Source organism: Mus caroli, unplaced genomic scaffold, assembly GCF_978045245.1.
Source record: "Mus caroli unplaced genomic scaffold, Mus_caroli_1 scaffold_18, whole genome shotgun sequence".
NCBI lineage: Eukaryota > Metazoa > Chordata > Mammalia > Rodentia > Muridae > Mus > Mus caroli.
Window position 1 is genome coordinate 57,889,269 of NW_028227273.1, and position 15,682 is coordinate 57,904,950.

The window sequence follows — 15,682 nt, forward strand, 5'->3', positions numbered from 1 at the left end:
GCCAGATGTGGTGGTGTAAATTTTTAATTCCTGCACTTAGAAAACATAGGCAGAAAGCTCTCTCTGTGCGTCCCAAGCCATTCTGTTCTACACAGTAAGTTGCAAGCTATCCAGGGCCACACATTAAGACATACTTTCAGCAATAAATAAATAAACAGCAAATATATATTGGTGGTGGCGTGGCAGAAAGCTGGAAGCAGACAAAATGTAATTAGGGAAGGTTCTGGAGAGACGGCTCAGCGGTTAAGAGCACTGCTGTTCTAGAGGGCCGAGTTTGATTCCCAGCATCCAGACGGCAACTCACAACCATGTGGACTCACGTCTCAGGGGATCTGACGCCTTCTTCAAAGCCTCCAGGGACACCAGGAACACAGGCAGTACACAGACATTCATGAAGGCAAATTACTCATAAAATGAAAACAATGGTGAATTTAAAAAGAAAGGGGCACTGAAGAGGCTCAGCAAGTAAGAGCATTGTCTGCTTTTCCAGAGGTCCTGAGTTCAACCTCCAGCAACCTCATGGCGGGTCACGATCATCTGTGATGGGATCCTATGGGCTTTTCTGGTGTGTCTGAAGACAGCTACAGTGTGCTCATAGACATGAAATAAACAAAATCTTTTTAAAAAAGAAACAAAGGAAGGCAGCAAGAGAGTTGAAAAGAGCTCCATTTTATTATGGAAAGTTACAAAAAACGATACAAATCAGGCAGCTGACAAAGGAGCGCCAGGGAAGTGAAGCACCTCCTTAGCACCCCCACGCTGCAGTTCAATTCAATATGAACCAAGCAGAGGAACAGAATTAAATAACTTTCATGGGGTTCAAGGTTAGGATCCCCAGCCTTCCCTCTTGGGGGAAACCGAGGCACAGTAATACTGAGCAAAGTTGAAGAAGGCCACACACCTTCCCAAGTCACTCTGAATGAAACGGTGGGAAGGTGGAGGGTCCCACGGGGGCTCTCCGTGGGTAGGCATGGCTTGTAAACCTGGGACTTCGCAGGTGGGACTGGGAGCTGGGGGGTGGGGGTGGGGTATGTAAACCTGGCTGTGATCAAGAGAGAAGGAAGCTGTAAACAAAGGGGTAGTGACCTAGAAAAAAGGGTGTCTGTAGGTCCCCGGGAGTGGCTGGGAGTTAAGGAAGGCTGTGGGGCTAGGGGTGCTCCATCTCAATTCCAGATCATTTCTGAGTTCCAACCCAGGACTTGATGCTCACTCTTAGGTCACCCACGGGAAACACCCTGAGTTAGGGGTAAATTTAGGCTACTGGCTCTGCCCCAGAAATGGGATGGGAAAAGCAAGTCAGGATATGCTCAACCCCCTTCCCTGCCAGGCAGGCTCCCTGCCAGGTCTGTCGTCGACTCTGAATCATCCAGACTCCAGAAGCTTCAGGTACGTACGGGAAGGAAGGAAGGAAGGAGGTATGTGCCCAAACTGGAAGATGGTCACCGCCGGCAGGACTCATCTGCAGGAAAAGAAGTGATCAAGGCAGAGAAGGGGAGAGGGCCTCCAGCCTCCCCATGCACCCCAGAACTGAAGAGAAGTCTTTGTAACGGGTTGGATGCGTGCCTTGTCACCAGGAACTGTAGTCATCACAGTTAACTGGATCCTGTGCTAGGCATCTTGTTTAATTCCACAGTCATCTCAGCAAAGGTGAAGTAATTTAATCCCTAGCTATGGTCCTAGGTGCTTGATAAAAGCCACTTAAGTCTCCCAACAACTTCAGGACAACTTACTATTATCAAATTGTTTGTGGTGCTGGGATTAAAGCAGGGCTCTCAATCTGTTATAGTCCAGAGTGCCCTGGAACTCACTGTGTAGACCAGGCCGATCTACCTCTGCCTGAGTGATAGGATTACACTATTCTCAGCTCAAGGCAGCAATCTTATCACTGAGCTACACACCCTGAGGCCCAGGATAACAATGTTAACTCTATTTTAAAGACCCAGGATACAATGTTAACTCTATTTTAAAGAACGATAAATGAAGGCTGGGGCTACCAATCAACAGTAGAGCACTCACCTAGTATGCTCAAGGCCTTGGATCTGATCCTAGAGTGCAGGCATGCACCCCCCCACATAAAGATAAATGGAAACCTGAGCTCGGATTGATTCAGGATCACACCTAAGTAACAGACAAGCTGGAATTCCAACTCCACGCCGTCTGACCCCACACGGGTATTTTTAACCAGATTAGAGAGCTGGAGAATGAGCGAGTTCTGGTTTTGAAATCTGGAGATCCCATGTGTACTTGGCTTTCAGGAATCAGCGAATTTAGGCCACGCTCCTTCAAAGTACCACCACACCACGGACACCAGGGGGCGCTCTCCGCCAACCACGCCGCAGCCGCTTACCCACGATTAGGGCCTTGGTGCGCAGGCCGCCCTGGAGCCCAGGCTGCAGAAGCAACTCCTCCTCTTCCTCCTCCTCCTCATCGTCAGGCTGGGTTGCTAAGGGGGCAATGGGGGTCTCAGGCTCCGGGCCTAGATCCTCCAGTACCGAGCTCTCAGAAGGGTATTGGTATGTGGTCTCCAGGGCTGTCTCACTAAAGGAGATCTTGAGCTGAGAGAAGTGAGAGGAGAGGAGGGAAGTTCATTACTAGGGGACCCCAGGGAGGGCTGAGAGAGCAGAGGCAAGTGGAAAGGGGCTGGCCTTAGGCACCAGGCAGACCTTCCCTTCCATCCATTTGGGGCTTCAGCTTCCCCTTACATCTTGATTCTTCCTTCTAATGGCGTCATTCAAAACAAAACTTAGGGGCTGGAAAGATGGCTCAGTGGTTAAAAGCACTCGCTGCTCTTGCAGAGGACCTGAGTTCAGTTTTTAGCACTCACAACCATCTGTAACTGTAGTTCTCAGCACCTATATGTCAGCTCACCACTGTCTATAACACCAGTTCCTCAGACATTCTCACACAGACATGCAGCCAACCAACCACCCATGCACATGAAATAATAAATAAAGAAATAAATAAGTTAAAAAAAAAAAAGCTGACATTCAGATGGAGGGAGGTGACCAGTCTGAGGCCAGCCTGATCTACATAGAGACCCTGTCTTTAAAAATAAGCAGACACACACCCACACAACCACACACACACACACACACACACACACACACACACACAAAGACAGAGAGATTTTGCCATGGCAAGGACTGGGACTCTGGGTAAGTAAGGCAGAATTAGGGTCTCTTTCCTTCACTGTTGTGATGCAGAGGTAGTATACAAACCAACCAACCAACCAACCTGAAGTGAGATGGGCACTCCAGACTCAGGAATGGATAAGACAACAGAAAGGTTTGGACAAGCCAAGGGATGTTCAACATACAGAAGAGTCCCTGGAATATGGAACTGATAAGGATAGAGAGTCAAGTCCAGGCAAACACTGGGTAGGAATGGAGAGCAGCCCACAGGGTACTCACAAAAACAGAGGCCAGAGAAAGCCAGAAATCCCCCCAAAACAAGGCTGTCTTCGCATCCTTCCCCTTTGCCCTCCTAAGGAGTTCTGGGACGCTGTAGGATTAAGTCTGCAATCCCAGGGGTTTAGGAAGACAAACAGAAAGGGATTCCAGGTGATCTATCCAGGGCATCTGTGACCCAGCATCCCAGAGCCTCCACGTGATCTACAGCATGGCTGCAAGGGGCTGAATGAGAGGGGATAACTTGGTCCCTAAGGAAAGCAGGGTACCCAAGACTGTATGTGTCACTCCTTGGTTCCAAATCCTGCAGTGGCTGCTTCTGCTTCTCCTCCTCCTCTAACTCTTCTTGGCTCCCACCCCCCCCCCCTTCTTTCTCTAAGACAGTGTTTCTCTTTGTATAGCCCTAGCTTCCTGGATCTGGCTCAGTAGACCAGGCTGGTCTCTGCCTCACAAATGCGGCATGCACCACCATCAGCACCCAGTATTCTGCAGTGGTTTATTTCACCTTACTTTGAACAAAATCCAAAGCCTAACCAAACGTGATTTGCCTCCGTGCTGACTGGTCCCTCTGCCTCCAGAGCATCCTGTTCAGAAGCTGCCACATCTGCATCCTGCTCTGTGTCCTGAACATTTTACATGCACCCTTGTACCAGTATTTCCATAATCACTCACCCACTTCTAACCCACTACAGAGGCACAACCTCTCTTAATATCTGGCGGGGGGGAGGGGGGGAGTCTGTAGTGTGGCATCTTCACACAAAATGCCAGTGTCCTCAAGCCCCTTATATAAGATGGCATGGTACTGCATACAACTTACACAGGTCCTCCTTGTACCTTCAAGATCATCATCATCATCATCACCGACTTGGTGTTTTGCCTGTGCCAATATGCACCATGTACATGCAGTGCCTAAGAAGGCCAGCAGAGGGCATCAGATACCCTGAAACTGGAGTAGAGGAGTCTGAGGATATAGGTGCAAGGAACTGAACCCAGGTTCCCTGCCAGAGCAGCAAGTGCTCTTAATGGCTGTGCCATCTCTCTCTAGTTCTGTTCTGTTCTGTTTTGTTTTTATTTCTGAAACTCGAGCTGACTAAGCAGCCCAGGCTGGTCTTGAACTTGGCATCCAGAGATGGAATTTCAAGCCCAAGCCACCTGCCTGGAGGGCCTTGAATATTTTTGGCCTGTACCTGGTTGAAATCAAGAATAACCCTTGGTGCAGAAGGCTGTGTTGTACCGACTATTCATATACACAGTTGTCACATGTCATAAGATAAGGGTCTGTCTGGACATCAGCTAAGGTTGGTTGGTTCCAACAACCAACAAGGAACCAAGTCTATGGAAAACGCCCATAGAAGCAAGGGGCGGCCACCAGACGGCTCAAACTTCAGTATCTGGAAAGGAACCCTTACTGGTTCTGTTGTTGACAGACTTAGCCAAGTTTCTTGTTCATTCTCCTTTCTTCCTAAGCTCCCTTCTCCAGCCTCTGCAGTTTATCATCTGTTCTGTGAAATAATTCATTTTATCCACTCCATAGACTTCAGTGTCTACTTCTGTGTCCCCCCCCCTTTGTTTCACCACCCCCCCCAGTTTCTGACTGGGCTTCTTAGGAATGCATAACCCGAATTAGGGGCGGGCAGAGAGGGAAGTGACTCACTAGATCCTCTCATCAGCTATATAAGGTCACCAGGGGGCCGGGGAAGGAGGGGAAGGTCTCCAGCCAGAGAGGATGCTGGGCAAAAGCACCAGCTACAGCACCCGCCCCTCAAAGGACTGGGGTGGTGTCTCTCATGATGGCAGGTTTGATAGAAGTAGCCAGAAAAGGAACTACTTAGGGAACATGAGGGATGGTGGTAATGGTTGGGATAGAGCCAGCGCAAGGCACAGTAATCCTTGCTGAGGCTGCACAGACAGAGAGCTGAGCGGTGCAGATGGAGATTAAGAGACGGTGAGGAAGAGGTAAATGGTCAGGTCTAGGGAACTGTGCAGCCTCCTCCCCACCCCCACCCCAGTGTAGCTGCTTCCTGATTCTCTCACCACATCCTGAGTAGTTCTTTCGGGGCCTGGGCCCAGTGTTCCCACTCAGTGCCACCAGCCTTCCGGGCCCCCACCCCAGGCTTCCTGTTTGGAAGGTCTGCTTCCGCCCCTCCTACTGGATGACCTAGGTACGGTCACCAGCACAGGTCCTGCTCTGTACTAGGCTCCTTGGCTTCCCCCAGATGGTTCCTAGGTAGGAGCCACAGAGCCTTGTGCCTCTCTCTGCTTGGTCTCCAAAGTCACAGCCAGCCTCAGTAGGAACACCTCACCCTAAGAGAATTTCCTGTCCTCTGTCCTTAGCTGCCCAGCCCTGAGAAGAGAGAGCCAATAACCCAGACAGAGGCAGGGGAAGGAAAGTCACGTTCAAGAATAGGATAATGAAAATGGACACTTCGTACATGAATCTAAAACAACAAAAAGACAAACTGGGAGGAACCAAGTGACTCATGAGCTTAGCCCTGATCTTTGGTCCTCATGGTGGCCTATTGACACTGAAAACACACACAAACACATGAAAAAAGGGTGAGACAGGCTTGCCAGGCCCCGGGAAGATTTGTATTGTGTGGAGGGTCTTCTGGTCTGAGGCGTCTGACTGTAGCACTGTCTCTCCCCAGAGATTTTTTTTTTTTTTTTTTGACTTAGGAAAACTATTGGGACATATTAGGAAGGCGCTGGGCCAGGGCCAAAGGGAAGAGTTACCCTATCCAGTGCTTTCTTGCATGTCTGCATTTCAGCCTAACCTCTGACCCTCTGCTGGCCTCAGCCCCACCCCACCCCATCCCCGCCCCCAACTCTCACAGCGCCTGAACCAGTCGCAGCTCTCAGCTCAGCGCAAATGAACTTCTCTTTTTCTACCCCAGGGGAGGGAGAGGCCAGGGTAGCAGGAACAGAGGGGGAAAAAAACCAAGGCTGAGACAGTTCTGTGGGGGGAGGGGAAGCCCAGGGAGGAAAGATGGGGGAAGGGACTGGGATATTTTGGAAGAGAAGGCTTTTCTTGTCCCCAGAGAGAAGGAAGCACTGTCTAACATTTGCCCAGTTGGGGGGAGGGGTAGGTAACCCTGAGGTCACCCACTTCAAATGGCCTCTTCTTGCCGGGAGTTGGGGCTGACTTGGGGTCTAAACTCCTTCTTCCTTCAGCCAGCTCTGTTCCATCACCCCAACCCCCCCCCCACCTCTGTTCTGGAATGTCCTCCATTAGTTATGACCCCTCCTTCTTGGGGCTGAGACCTTCATTCCAACTTCCCTGAACTTCTCCGTCAACCTTCTCTATCCCCCTGGGTTATTTTCACACGCCTTCACATGTCCTTATCTTTTCTCTCTTACCAGAAGGGTTTAACTGGGTCAAAAGCCCAAAGGAAGAAAAGGAGAGGGGACCGAGAGAGTGGGGAAAGAAGAAACAGGCAGGGCACACCCCGAAAACGACACACCCCAACACAGCAGTTGAGTGCAGAACAGAATCCTTGGGGCTCCAAAATGAATGGCAAAGGAAGGCTACCCAGAGGAAGGGTGTGTGCAGGGGGAGGAAGGGAGTCGGCAGGAATAAAAAGAATAGAAGACAAGAACACACGCATATAAAAAAGCCATCCAGTCAGAACTAGAAAGAGACTTCTACCCAGTCAGGCATAGCAGCTCTCTTACCTGTTTGTGATGTCTTTCAGGGGACCCCTTGACAAGGCAGCTGCGGCTGAGACGGAGGTAGCCCCCCAGCACCAAGATCTCCTCTGCAGTTGGGTACCGCTTCTTCCCAGATCCAGACCCTGCAGCATCAGCTGTAGCAGGGTTGACTGGAGGGGCTGGGCTGGCAGGGGGCGCACACCTCCGTGGGTTGACAGTGAAGGTGTGTCCACTGCGGCGGGGGGCCCCCACCCCCGGTCCTGGTTTCACCCCATAGAACAGACGGCTCATGAGGGGATCCCCAGAGGGTTGGGGGGCAGTTGGGGCCGAGGGTGGGGGAGACAGAGGGGCTGCTGTTGGGGGCCGGGGTTCTGCCGCTTCCTCTTCCTGCTGTCTTGAGTCTTCCGTCCCAGAGTGCTCTGGTGGGAGGGGGGAGGGCCCAGAGCAGAGGTTCTGCTGGGCTCTCAGAGGCCTGCTCTGAGCCTCCGCCTCCTCCTTCTCAGCCTCCTCTTCAGCCTCCACACCAGAAGGTCCTGGGTGCTTCTCTGAAGATGCTGGAGGATCTGGCTTCTGCGTTTGTGTATCTATGTCCCAGGGCGTCCGTTCTCGAGCCTTCCCAGAGTTTAGGGTCCATTTCCAGCTTTCAGTGGGCCTCTGCTCAGCAGTCTCCACTTCGCTCGAGGTGATGTCTTGAACCTCCTTTGTCACTGGAGACTGGTCTGGAACAATCCCTGAACTCAATTTCTCTTCCTCTCTCCCACACCCCTCCAAGTAGTTTTTTCTCTCTTCGCTGGACTTCAGCCTCCACTCTGTGGCCTCCAGCTGTAACAAGCTCTGTTTCTGGGGTTCTCTTGAGTCAAGATTCCATTTATGGACGTCTGTCGAGCTGCCCTTCTGGTCTCCAGGCTCCCTAGGGCTCAGAATGTTTTCCAACACCTCTTTTCTCTTGGGACTGTCATCTCCAGAACCCGATAATCTCAGACTCTCCTCTGGAGTTTCTCCAGGGCTCAGCCTCCATTTCTGAGCCTCTGCTGGTCTGGAACTCAGGTCTCTGGCCTCTGCTGGGCTCTGCCTCCAGTCTCGAAGAGACCTCGAACTTGACTCTTGGGCTCCCCCTATCACCAGCCTCCTATCTCTGGACTCCCGGGGACTTAGCCTCTCTTCTCTGGACTCTCTTCCCTTAGGGCTCTGATCCCTTAAATTACCAGGACTGGATCTCCTTTCTAGAACCTCCAGAGGCCCAGCCTTCCTATCACCAAGCACCTCGTTTCGCTGCTGCTGCTGCTGCTGCCGCTGTCGCTCCTGTTGGATGAATCGATTCTGATGTACTGGTCCAATAGCCTCCAAAAGGACAGCAGATTCATCTGGGTCTGGAGGTCCAGCCTCAGCATTCCCAGGCACAGGGCTCCCCTCTCCAGGAGGCAGGCCCAACTTGGCTCTGCGTCGTTCCAGGATTCCCCTCTTCCAGGCTGGCATCTGGGACAAGCGATCCCGTTCTGCTTTCTCGCGGCCACGAACCGCTGCCTCCTCCTGCCTCCGCCGGGCTAGCAACTGTAGCTTCCAATCTGGGATAGCGGTCATGGTCACTGGAAGTGAAGGAGAGAGTATTGGGGGACAGGAACAGGAAGGGTAAGCTTCAGAGGAGCCCGGAGACTGAGAATGGGGGTTGGGGGAGGAAGTGATGCGGGAAGGGACTAAGAAGGGCAGGAGGGGACAGTGCAATTAAGAATGAAGATAGAGGAAGGCCGTGAAAGGAAGGACGGCAAAAGAGTCAGGAACTGAAAAAACTGAAGAGAAAAGCTGGGTGCCAAGTTGGGGGTGGGGATAATGGGAGAGGAAGAGTCGAGATTCCGGGCAGAGGCAGAGCCAGATTGGGGTTTGTGGGCACCAGACCGTCCCTAAGATATGAGAAAGGGGAGAGAGGAAAAGCAGGAGAGAGAGAGGAGCCAGAGGAGCCGGGGCTGAGAAGTGAGCGGATTCAGTCAAGACTGCCTCCCCTGGTACCCAGGGGGAGATAAACGGGAAGAACAGAGAACCAGACGGCGAAGGGCGAGGAGGTCGGGCAGGATGTGAGGCGGTGAGGACAGATGTAGAGGGCAGAGGTCCAGGGTAGAAGGGGAGACCGGGAAACAGGCAAGGGCGCCGGCGCCTCTTCGCACGGGGCCCCCGCAGCTCCCGGCTGCCTTCCCGGCTGCGCTCGGCCCCGCCCCTCAGTCCGGCCCCTACCCCACTGCCTATTCCGCCCCCGAGGCGGGTCAGGGGAAATACCCTCCTCGGGGACTTTTGGTACCCGAGCAAGTGTGCAGCCCCGTACATTCCCAGAACCCTGGCGTCCAGCCGCGTTCAGTCCCTACAATCTCGCCGGCCTCCCCACCGGATACGCTCCAGAACTCGGGCGCGACGAGGACCCACATCACGCCTCTGCTGTCTTCCCCAACCAGGGACCCGGCTCTCAGGGGACCTTGACCCAAAGGGCCGTGCACCAGAGGGAACTGAAGGGACAATCTATTCAAAAGGGGAGACAGTCCAGGGAAGATCTGGAGCCAGGAGGCACTTCTCTTAAAGTGGGAGCCCCATAGTCAACTTACACGCCTCGGGGTCCCTAGGAGGAGGTGCAGTGGAGTCAGGCGTCGGGAGAGAGGAAGAGGAGGAGAGAGGCGAAGGGAGATCCGGAGGGAGGGAGGGAAACAGAGGAGGAGGGAAGAGGGAGCCTAAGAGGAGGGACGGAGACGCAGACTGGGGGCCAGGCGGGGGCGGCGACCGCTTTGTCTACGGACAATGGGGCGAGGGAAGGGGGCGCAGGGAGGAGCCCGGCGAAGGGCGGGGCTTCGCTGCCCTCCTTCCCGCGTGGGACTCTGGTGGGACTTCTCTCCTGCTGTGGCTATCCCCTCGCTCTCCGTTGTGTCTCCAGAGACCTTCACCCGCTTCCTTCCTTGCAGCCCCGAAGGAGCGGGGTGTCGAGACCCACTTCTCCAGCTGGCCGACCTGGGGCGGCGGCCCGTGACTCAGGCCCCCTGAGGGACATGGGGAGGAAGCGGCAGCTGCTTGGAGTCGGACCCGCCCTTCCCATCTCTCGCTGCTCCTCCCCACGCTTTTTCTTTCCCTAGCCAGTCTTTGTTACCGTGGCAGAGAAGGCGGCTGCCAGGCCCTGGGGTCTGAGGCAAAATGGCTTTGGGAGTTAGCTCTCCTCCCAGAGAGTTATTCTGTCTTCCGCGGGTTCCCTGATTTATACGCGGAGAAACTGTAATATTTGGAGGGAACAGGACTGGACGACTGAGAGATGGGGCGGGTCCATGGGGTGTGGCCCCAGCCCTTCGATCATCTTAGAATGCTCCGCTATCACCACAAAAACTAGGTCTCATCTTCCTTCCCACAATTGGTTCTGCGGCTTGAGAGTCATGGACAGACAACTGGATATCATATGTATAAAATTTTAATTTTTCTGCAGCGCATATCCTGTGGGAGAACAGGGAGCCCTGAGTCAACCCGAGTCAAAGTCGGGAGACATCTCCTTAGGAGACCACACAGAGCTGTAGGGAAGGACCTAAAGAGGTGGAGAAACTAAGGCAGGAGTGGGGAGGAAGCACAGCCGCGGTACAAAAGAGCCACTACTTATAAACTTTCAGATAGGCCCTGACATAGCTCCTTGAGGTGGAAACATGGAAGGGAATCCCCGAGGTGCAGAGCCAATAACAGTGCCAGGGGAGTGAGTGCTCCCCTGGGTGAGCTTAGGTGCTCCCCTGGGTGAGCTGACCCTGTGTGTGAGGAGGTCATGCTCAGAGAAAAGGAGACTCATGAGTTTTGTAACCATCCTTGGTTGGTGAGAAGCGGATCTTGAAGACCAGTGGAGGAAACTTTGAATAGAATTCAGGATCAAGATTCCGAAACTGAGTTCTCAGGCAGGAGAGGGCACAGCCCCTTCAGGGCATGACTTCCAACCTCCTCCGAGGTCTGAGGCAAACTCGGTCTGGATGCTAAGGGATTTGGTTTTGAGGTGGAAAGTAAATACAGGGCTTAGAACTAGCTCCTCACTCTGCTCCCCCATCCTGGGGTCTGGAGAGAAGCTGGAGTTTTCTTTGTAGCTGAGACCGAAGGTAGCGGAGATCTTGCTGGTCAAGCCCATGAGCCAAGCCCAGGTAGAGGGTAAAGAGAAGAGCCAGGAGGAGCCGATCAGTGCCCAAGGTGGGGACCACCCACAGCACAGTCAGCAGCTCCACACACACTGGGTGTCGAAGGTGAGAAAAGAGTCTCAGAGCCCGAGGAGACTTCAGAGACAGAGGCTCACCCAGTCCCAGCACATGGTAATAAACCTGGAAGAGAGAACATCACGGAACTCCAAGTCAAGCTCTCTATCTCCGTTGCCTCCGTCCTCTTCCTTCCCAGCATCCACCCTCAAGCCCAGGAGACCTACAGTCACTGTCCTTTAAGGCAAGCTGGAGGGAAACAGAGGCACTACAAAGCCAAGAGAAGTCAAAGCCAGAAGAGTTCAGGAGGGAGAGACTTGCAGACACTGGTCTCAGGTAGGGGTGTGGGATTCTCACCTGCTTGAGGCCCATCAGTTCAGCGTAGTCAAAGACCAGAAGGATGCTAAAGATGAGGAGCCAGGAAACAACGTGGAGCACAAAGCAGAGGAGAGGTACCCAGGTGGCCCATGGTTCAGCCCGAGCCTCCCACAACACTGGGCCTCTGGGTGTAGTCTCCCAGTACCGCATCACCAACTGGGGAAAGATGAGAGACTGGGCATACCAGTGGTCTTCCTTGCCCCACAATAACCTATGAGGACTCTTTCCGACAGGTATAAACAGTAAATATTTACCACGTGGAGGGTTCTGGGAGGGGTACCAAGGACATGAAGATGGCCCATCCCTACACAGGATTTTTTGGAGACTGGATGGGATGGGGGCTGGTGGATAATAATCACCTAACTAGCCTATGCCAAACATCCATGAGAATACCAACTGGAAGACAAGTGCTATTGCGAGGCCTAGGGAGGTTGTAGTATAGAACTGGGGAGGAATTCAGAGCTGAGGCAATAAAACATGAACAATGTTGCAAGGGTGAGACTCTCTTAGTGTGCTGGGGAATGTCAAATATATACAGCTTTGCTGATAGGAGAATATGCCCAGGAGGGATGGAGGCTGAGCTCTACATGTTCTTTCTGTTCCACCAGTCTCCCTTGGCCAGGCCTCATACCTGCAAGGCCAGGGCGGTGCATGCCACATAGAGCGACCTCTGAAGGACACCAAAGTACCGGGATGTCCACGCCTTCACTGCCTCAGTTGCCATAAAGCTGTGCTGTACCACAAACAGTAGCAGCAGACATAGATCCCAAGCCAAAGAGGCAAGAATGTTCCGGTCCTGCAGGGCAGCCAACCACCCGTGGCGGGCATCTGAGGGAGTTGGGGAGGAAAGGGACAAAAAGGCCAGTTAAGATGGCTAGGACATTCCCCTACCCACGTCTTTTGGAGCTCTATGCCACGCCCCTGATGCTTTCAAGAGTTTGTCAAGGCCATTCCCAGTTCACTCTCCTGTTCCTTCAATCTACCATCTTCTCTAGGCCTCCTCCTGGGAAAGGTTTTTAGGTAGGGTCACCTTTAAAAACAAGGTGGGAGGGCTGGGTAGATGGCTCAGTCTATGTAGTGTTGTATAACCCCAATTCCAGGTGATCCATCGAACCTCTTGGTATGCCTCAGGTCTCTGTAAAAAAACTCTGTCCCAAGAATATGTGGGAGATAGAGCTGGAGAGATGGCTCAGCGGTTAAGAGCACTGGCTAGAGCCCGGGAAGTGGTGGTGCACGTCTTTAATCCCAGAACTTGGGAGGCAGAGGCAGGTGGATTTCTGAGTTCGAGGCCATCCTGGTCTACAGTGAGTTCCAGGACAGCCAGGGCTATACAGAGAAACCCTGTCTCACCCTCCCTACCCCCAAATAAGCACAGGCTGCTCTTTCAGAGGTCCTCAGTTCAATTCCTAGCAACCACATGGTGGCTTACAACCATCTGTAATAGGATCTTATGCCCTCTTCTTGTGTGTCTGAAGACAGCTAAGGTGTACTCATATACATAAAATAAATAGATAAATAAATCTTTTAAAAAAAGAAAAAGAAAGAAAGAAAGAAAAGAAAAAGCCAAGCATGGTGGTGCACGCCTTTAATCCCAGAACTTGGGAGGCAGAGGCAGGTGGATTTCTGAGTTCGAGGCCAGCCTGGTCTACAGAGTGAGTTCCAGTACAGCCAGGGCTATACAGAGAAACCCTGTCTCAAAAAACCAAAATAAATAAATAAATAAATCTTAAAAAAACAAAAAAGAAAAAGAATACATGGGCCTCTGAGTTCCACACCAGCTGGGGATACATAGAAATACCCTGAAAAAAAAAAAAACAAAAAAACCACTCAAGGTTGTCCTTCAGCAGCCGTTTGCACTGCACACACAGGAGCACAAGCACACATTCCACATATATTCATTCACACACACACGCAAGCAAGCCCAGGGAAGTGGTCTTTGGTGTGGTTTTCTTGTTTGTTTTTCCAAGACAGGGTCTCTCTACATACATAGTCCTCACTCAATAGATCAGGCCTTGAAATCAGTAATGATAGACCTTCAATCAAGAGATCCGTTTGCTAGCCCGGCGGTGGTGGCGCACGCCTTTAATCCCAGCACTTGGGAGGCAGAGGCAGGTGGATTTCTGAGTTCGAGGCCAGCCTGGTCTACAAAGTGAGTTCCAGGACAGCCAGAGCTATACAGAGAAACCCTGTCTCGAAAAACCAAAAAAAAAAAAAAAAAAAAAAAGAGATCCGTTTGCAGCCGGGCGTGGTGGCGCATGCCTTTAATCCCAGCACTCCGGAGGCAGAGGCAGGCGGATTTCTGAGTTCGAGGCCAGCCTGGTCTACAAAGTGAGTTCCAGGACAGCCAGGGCTATACAGAGAAACCCTGTCTCGAAAAACCAAAAAAAAAAAAAAAAGAGATCCGTTTGCCTCTGCCCCTCCAATAGTAGGGTTAAAGGTGTCAGCTACCACATCTTGCTGTCCGGGGTTTTCTAGCGTTTCCCCTTTTTACCTTTCTCCTTCCCCTGGCTCTCCTCACAAAACCCCACCCCCACCCCCGGCCATACTCTGTCAGTCTTCACTCGCAGCTTTCTGCACAGGACTAATTAATCTTGGAGTTTCTGATTTAGCCTCAGCTCCCTTCCCAGCGGCGCCTCCCAGCTTTGGCGGTTTCCCTGTCATTTGTTTCCATGCCCCGCCCTCGCCACGCTGCTTCGGCTCCTCCTCTCCGCTTCAGCTCGCCCTGGATCCCTGCGGCTCACCCGGACCGCCAGACTCCGGGATCCCTCCAAGCAGCGGCCTCAGGGAGGTGAAGCGCACGAATTCCACTCCGGTGCCAAAGGCCAGGATGAAGGAGGCGAGGGCCGCAGGAACCAGCAGCAGCGCGGGGGCCATGGCGAGCAGCGCGGAGCCTGCGGAGGAGGCGGGCTCAGGGTTCCCGCGACTGCTGGCCCTGCCCAGGTCCCGCCTCCTTGGGGTTGCTGGCAGCAAGGCGGGGACCGCGAGCAGCGCGTCACAGCGCGGAGCTTGGAATCCCAGGCGTCGTCAGGGTAGCAGGTCTGCGGCTACCCTTGTGGGTCGAATCTCAGCGCTGTCAGTGTTCTCGAGGAAAGTGAAGACAGAGCCTCCCTTGCGTGGAAATATAAAGAACATCTTGTTTTTAAAGATAATCACTCCTTATTCTCCAGCCTCAGTCCCTAGTGTGCTGGGGTTACAAACGGCGCCACCCCGCCCAACATAGATTTTTGTATAGTGACCGTTTTAGAGCTGGGTGTGGTGGCTCCTGCCTGTAATTCCAGTACTCGGAAGGGTGAGGCAGGAGAATTTGAAATTAGCTTGGACTGCATATGGAAACGGGTTCCGGAAAAGCCATTTAAAAAAAAAATGAGACAAGGCCGGGAGATGGTGGTATATGGATCTCCAAATTCCAGGCCAGCCTGGCCTATATAGTGAATTCTAGGATAGCCAAAGGCTACACAGAGAAACCCTGTCTCTAAAACCAAAGACGGAGTAATGAAAGACTCCGTCACCATAGCTATCCAAGTACAGGGTCCTCAGAAGAGCTGATTCTCTCAGATTACAGACAGAGCAAGGTCAGGGAGGCTGGTTGCTCCCAAGACGTCTGGACCAAGTTCTAATGCATTGTATAGCACTTTTCCAACCCACCCTGCTCTCTGCTTGGGAAATTTACTGAGTGGGCTACATCTGTGAATGTTTTTGAAGTTCTCCATGCCGTTCTATCCATTTACATACATTTATTTTGCCTTTATGTGTACTGATGTTTTGCCTGCATGCATGTGAGTCAGATCTTGGAGTAACAGTGGTGAGCTGCCATGTGGGTGCTGGTATTTGAACCCAGGTCCTCTGGAAGAGCGCAGTACCCTCAACCACTGAGCTCTCTCCAGCCCCCACTTACATTTTATTTATTTATTTTTTTAAAGATTTATTTATTTATTATATGTAAGTACACTGCAGCTGTCTTCAGACACTCCAGAAGAGGGCGCCAGATCTCATTACGGATGGTTGTGAGCCACCATGTGGTTGCTGGGATTTGAACTCTGGACCTTCGGAAGAGCAGTCGGGTGC

General features: G+C 52.4%; 2 protein-coding genes across 4 annotated transcripts; both read right to left on the reverse strand.

The window, feature by feature from the left end:
* Positions 1 to 648: 648 nt before the first annotated feature.
* Positions 649 to 10,236, reverse strand: Ppp1r18 (protein phosphatase 1 regulatory subunit 18). Of its 3 annotated transcripts, none has more exons than XM_029471606.2 (4): positions 10,177 to 10,236; positions 7,080 to 8,641; positions 2,348 to 2,555; positions 649 to 1,459 (listed from the first exon to the last, which is right to left on the reverse strand). In XM_029471606.2, exons 2-4 carry the CDS (start codon positions 8,634 to 8,636, stop codon positions 1,440 to 1,442), a joined length of 1,785 nt encoding a protein of 594 aa, XP_029327466.1. In that variant the 5' UTR covers positions 8,637 to 8,641; positions 10,177 to 10,236; the 3' UTR covers positions 649 to 1,439. The 3 variants fall into 3 exon arrangements, with proteins under 3 accessions (XP_029327466.1, XP_021005329.1, XP_085688853.1); XM_021149670.3 differs by lacking the exon at positions 10,177 to 10,236 and adding an exon at positions 9,644 to 10,155; XM_085832727.1 differs by lacking the exon at positions 10,177 to 10,236 and adding an exon at positions 9,346 to 9,473.
* Positions 10,237 to 10,372: 136 nt separating this feature from the next.
* Nrm (nurim) lies at positions 10,373 to 14,616 on the reverse strand. Its single transcript, XM_021149673.3, has 4 exons — positions 14,359 to 14,616; positions 12,249 to 12,445; positions 11,597 to 11,773; positions 10,373 to 11,365 (listed from the first exon to the last, which is right to left on the reverse strand). Exons 1-4 carry the CDS (start codon positions 14,489 to 14,491, stop codon positions 11,084 to 11,086), a joined length of 789 nt encoding a protein of 262 aa, XP_021005332.1. The 5' UTR covers positions 14,492 to 14,616; the 3' UTR covers positions 10,373 to 11,083.
* Positions 14,617 to 15,682: the final 1,066 nt, after the last annotated feature.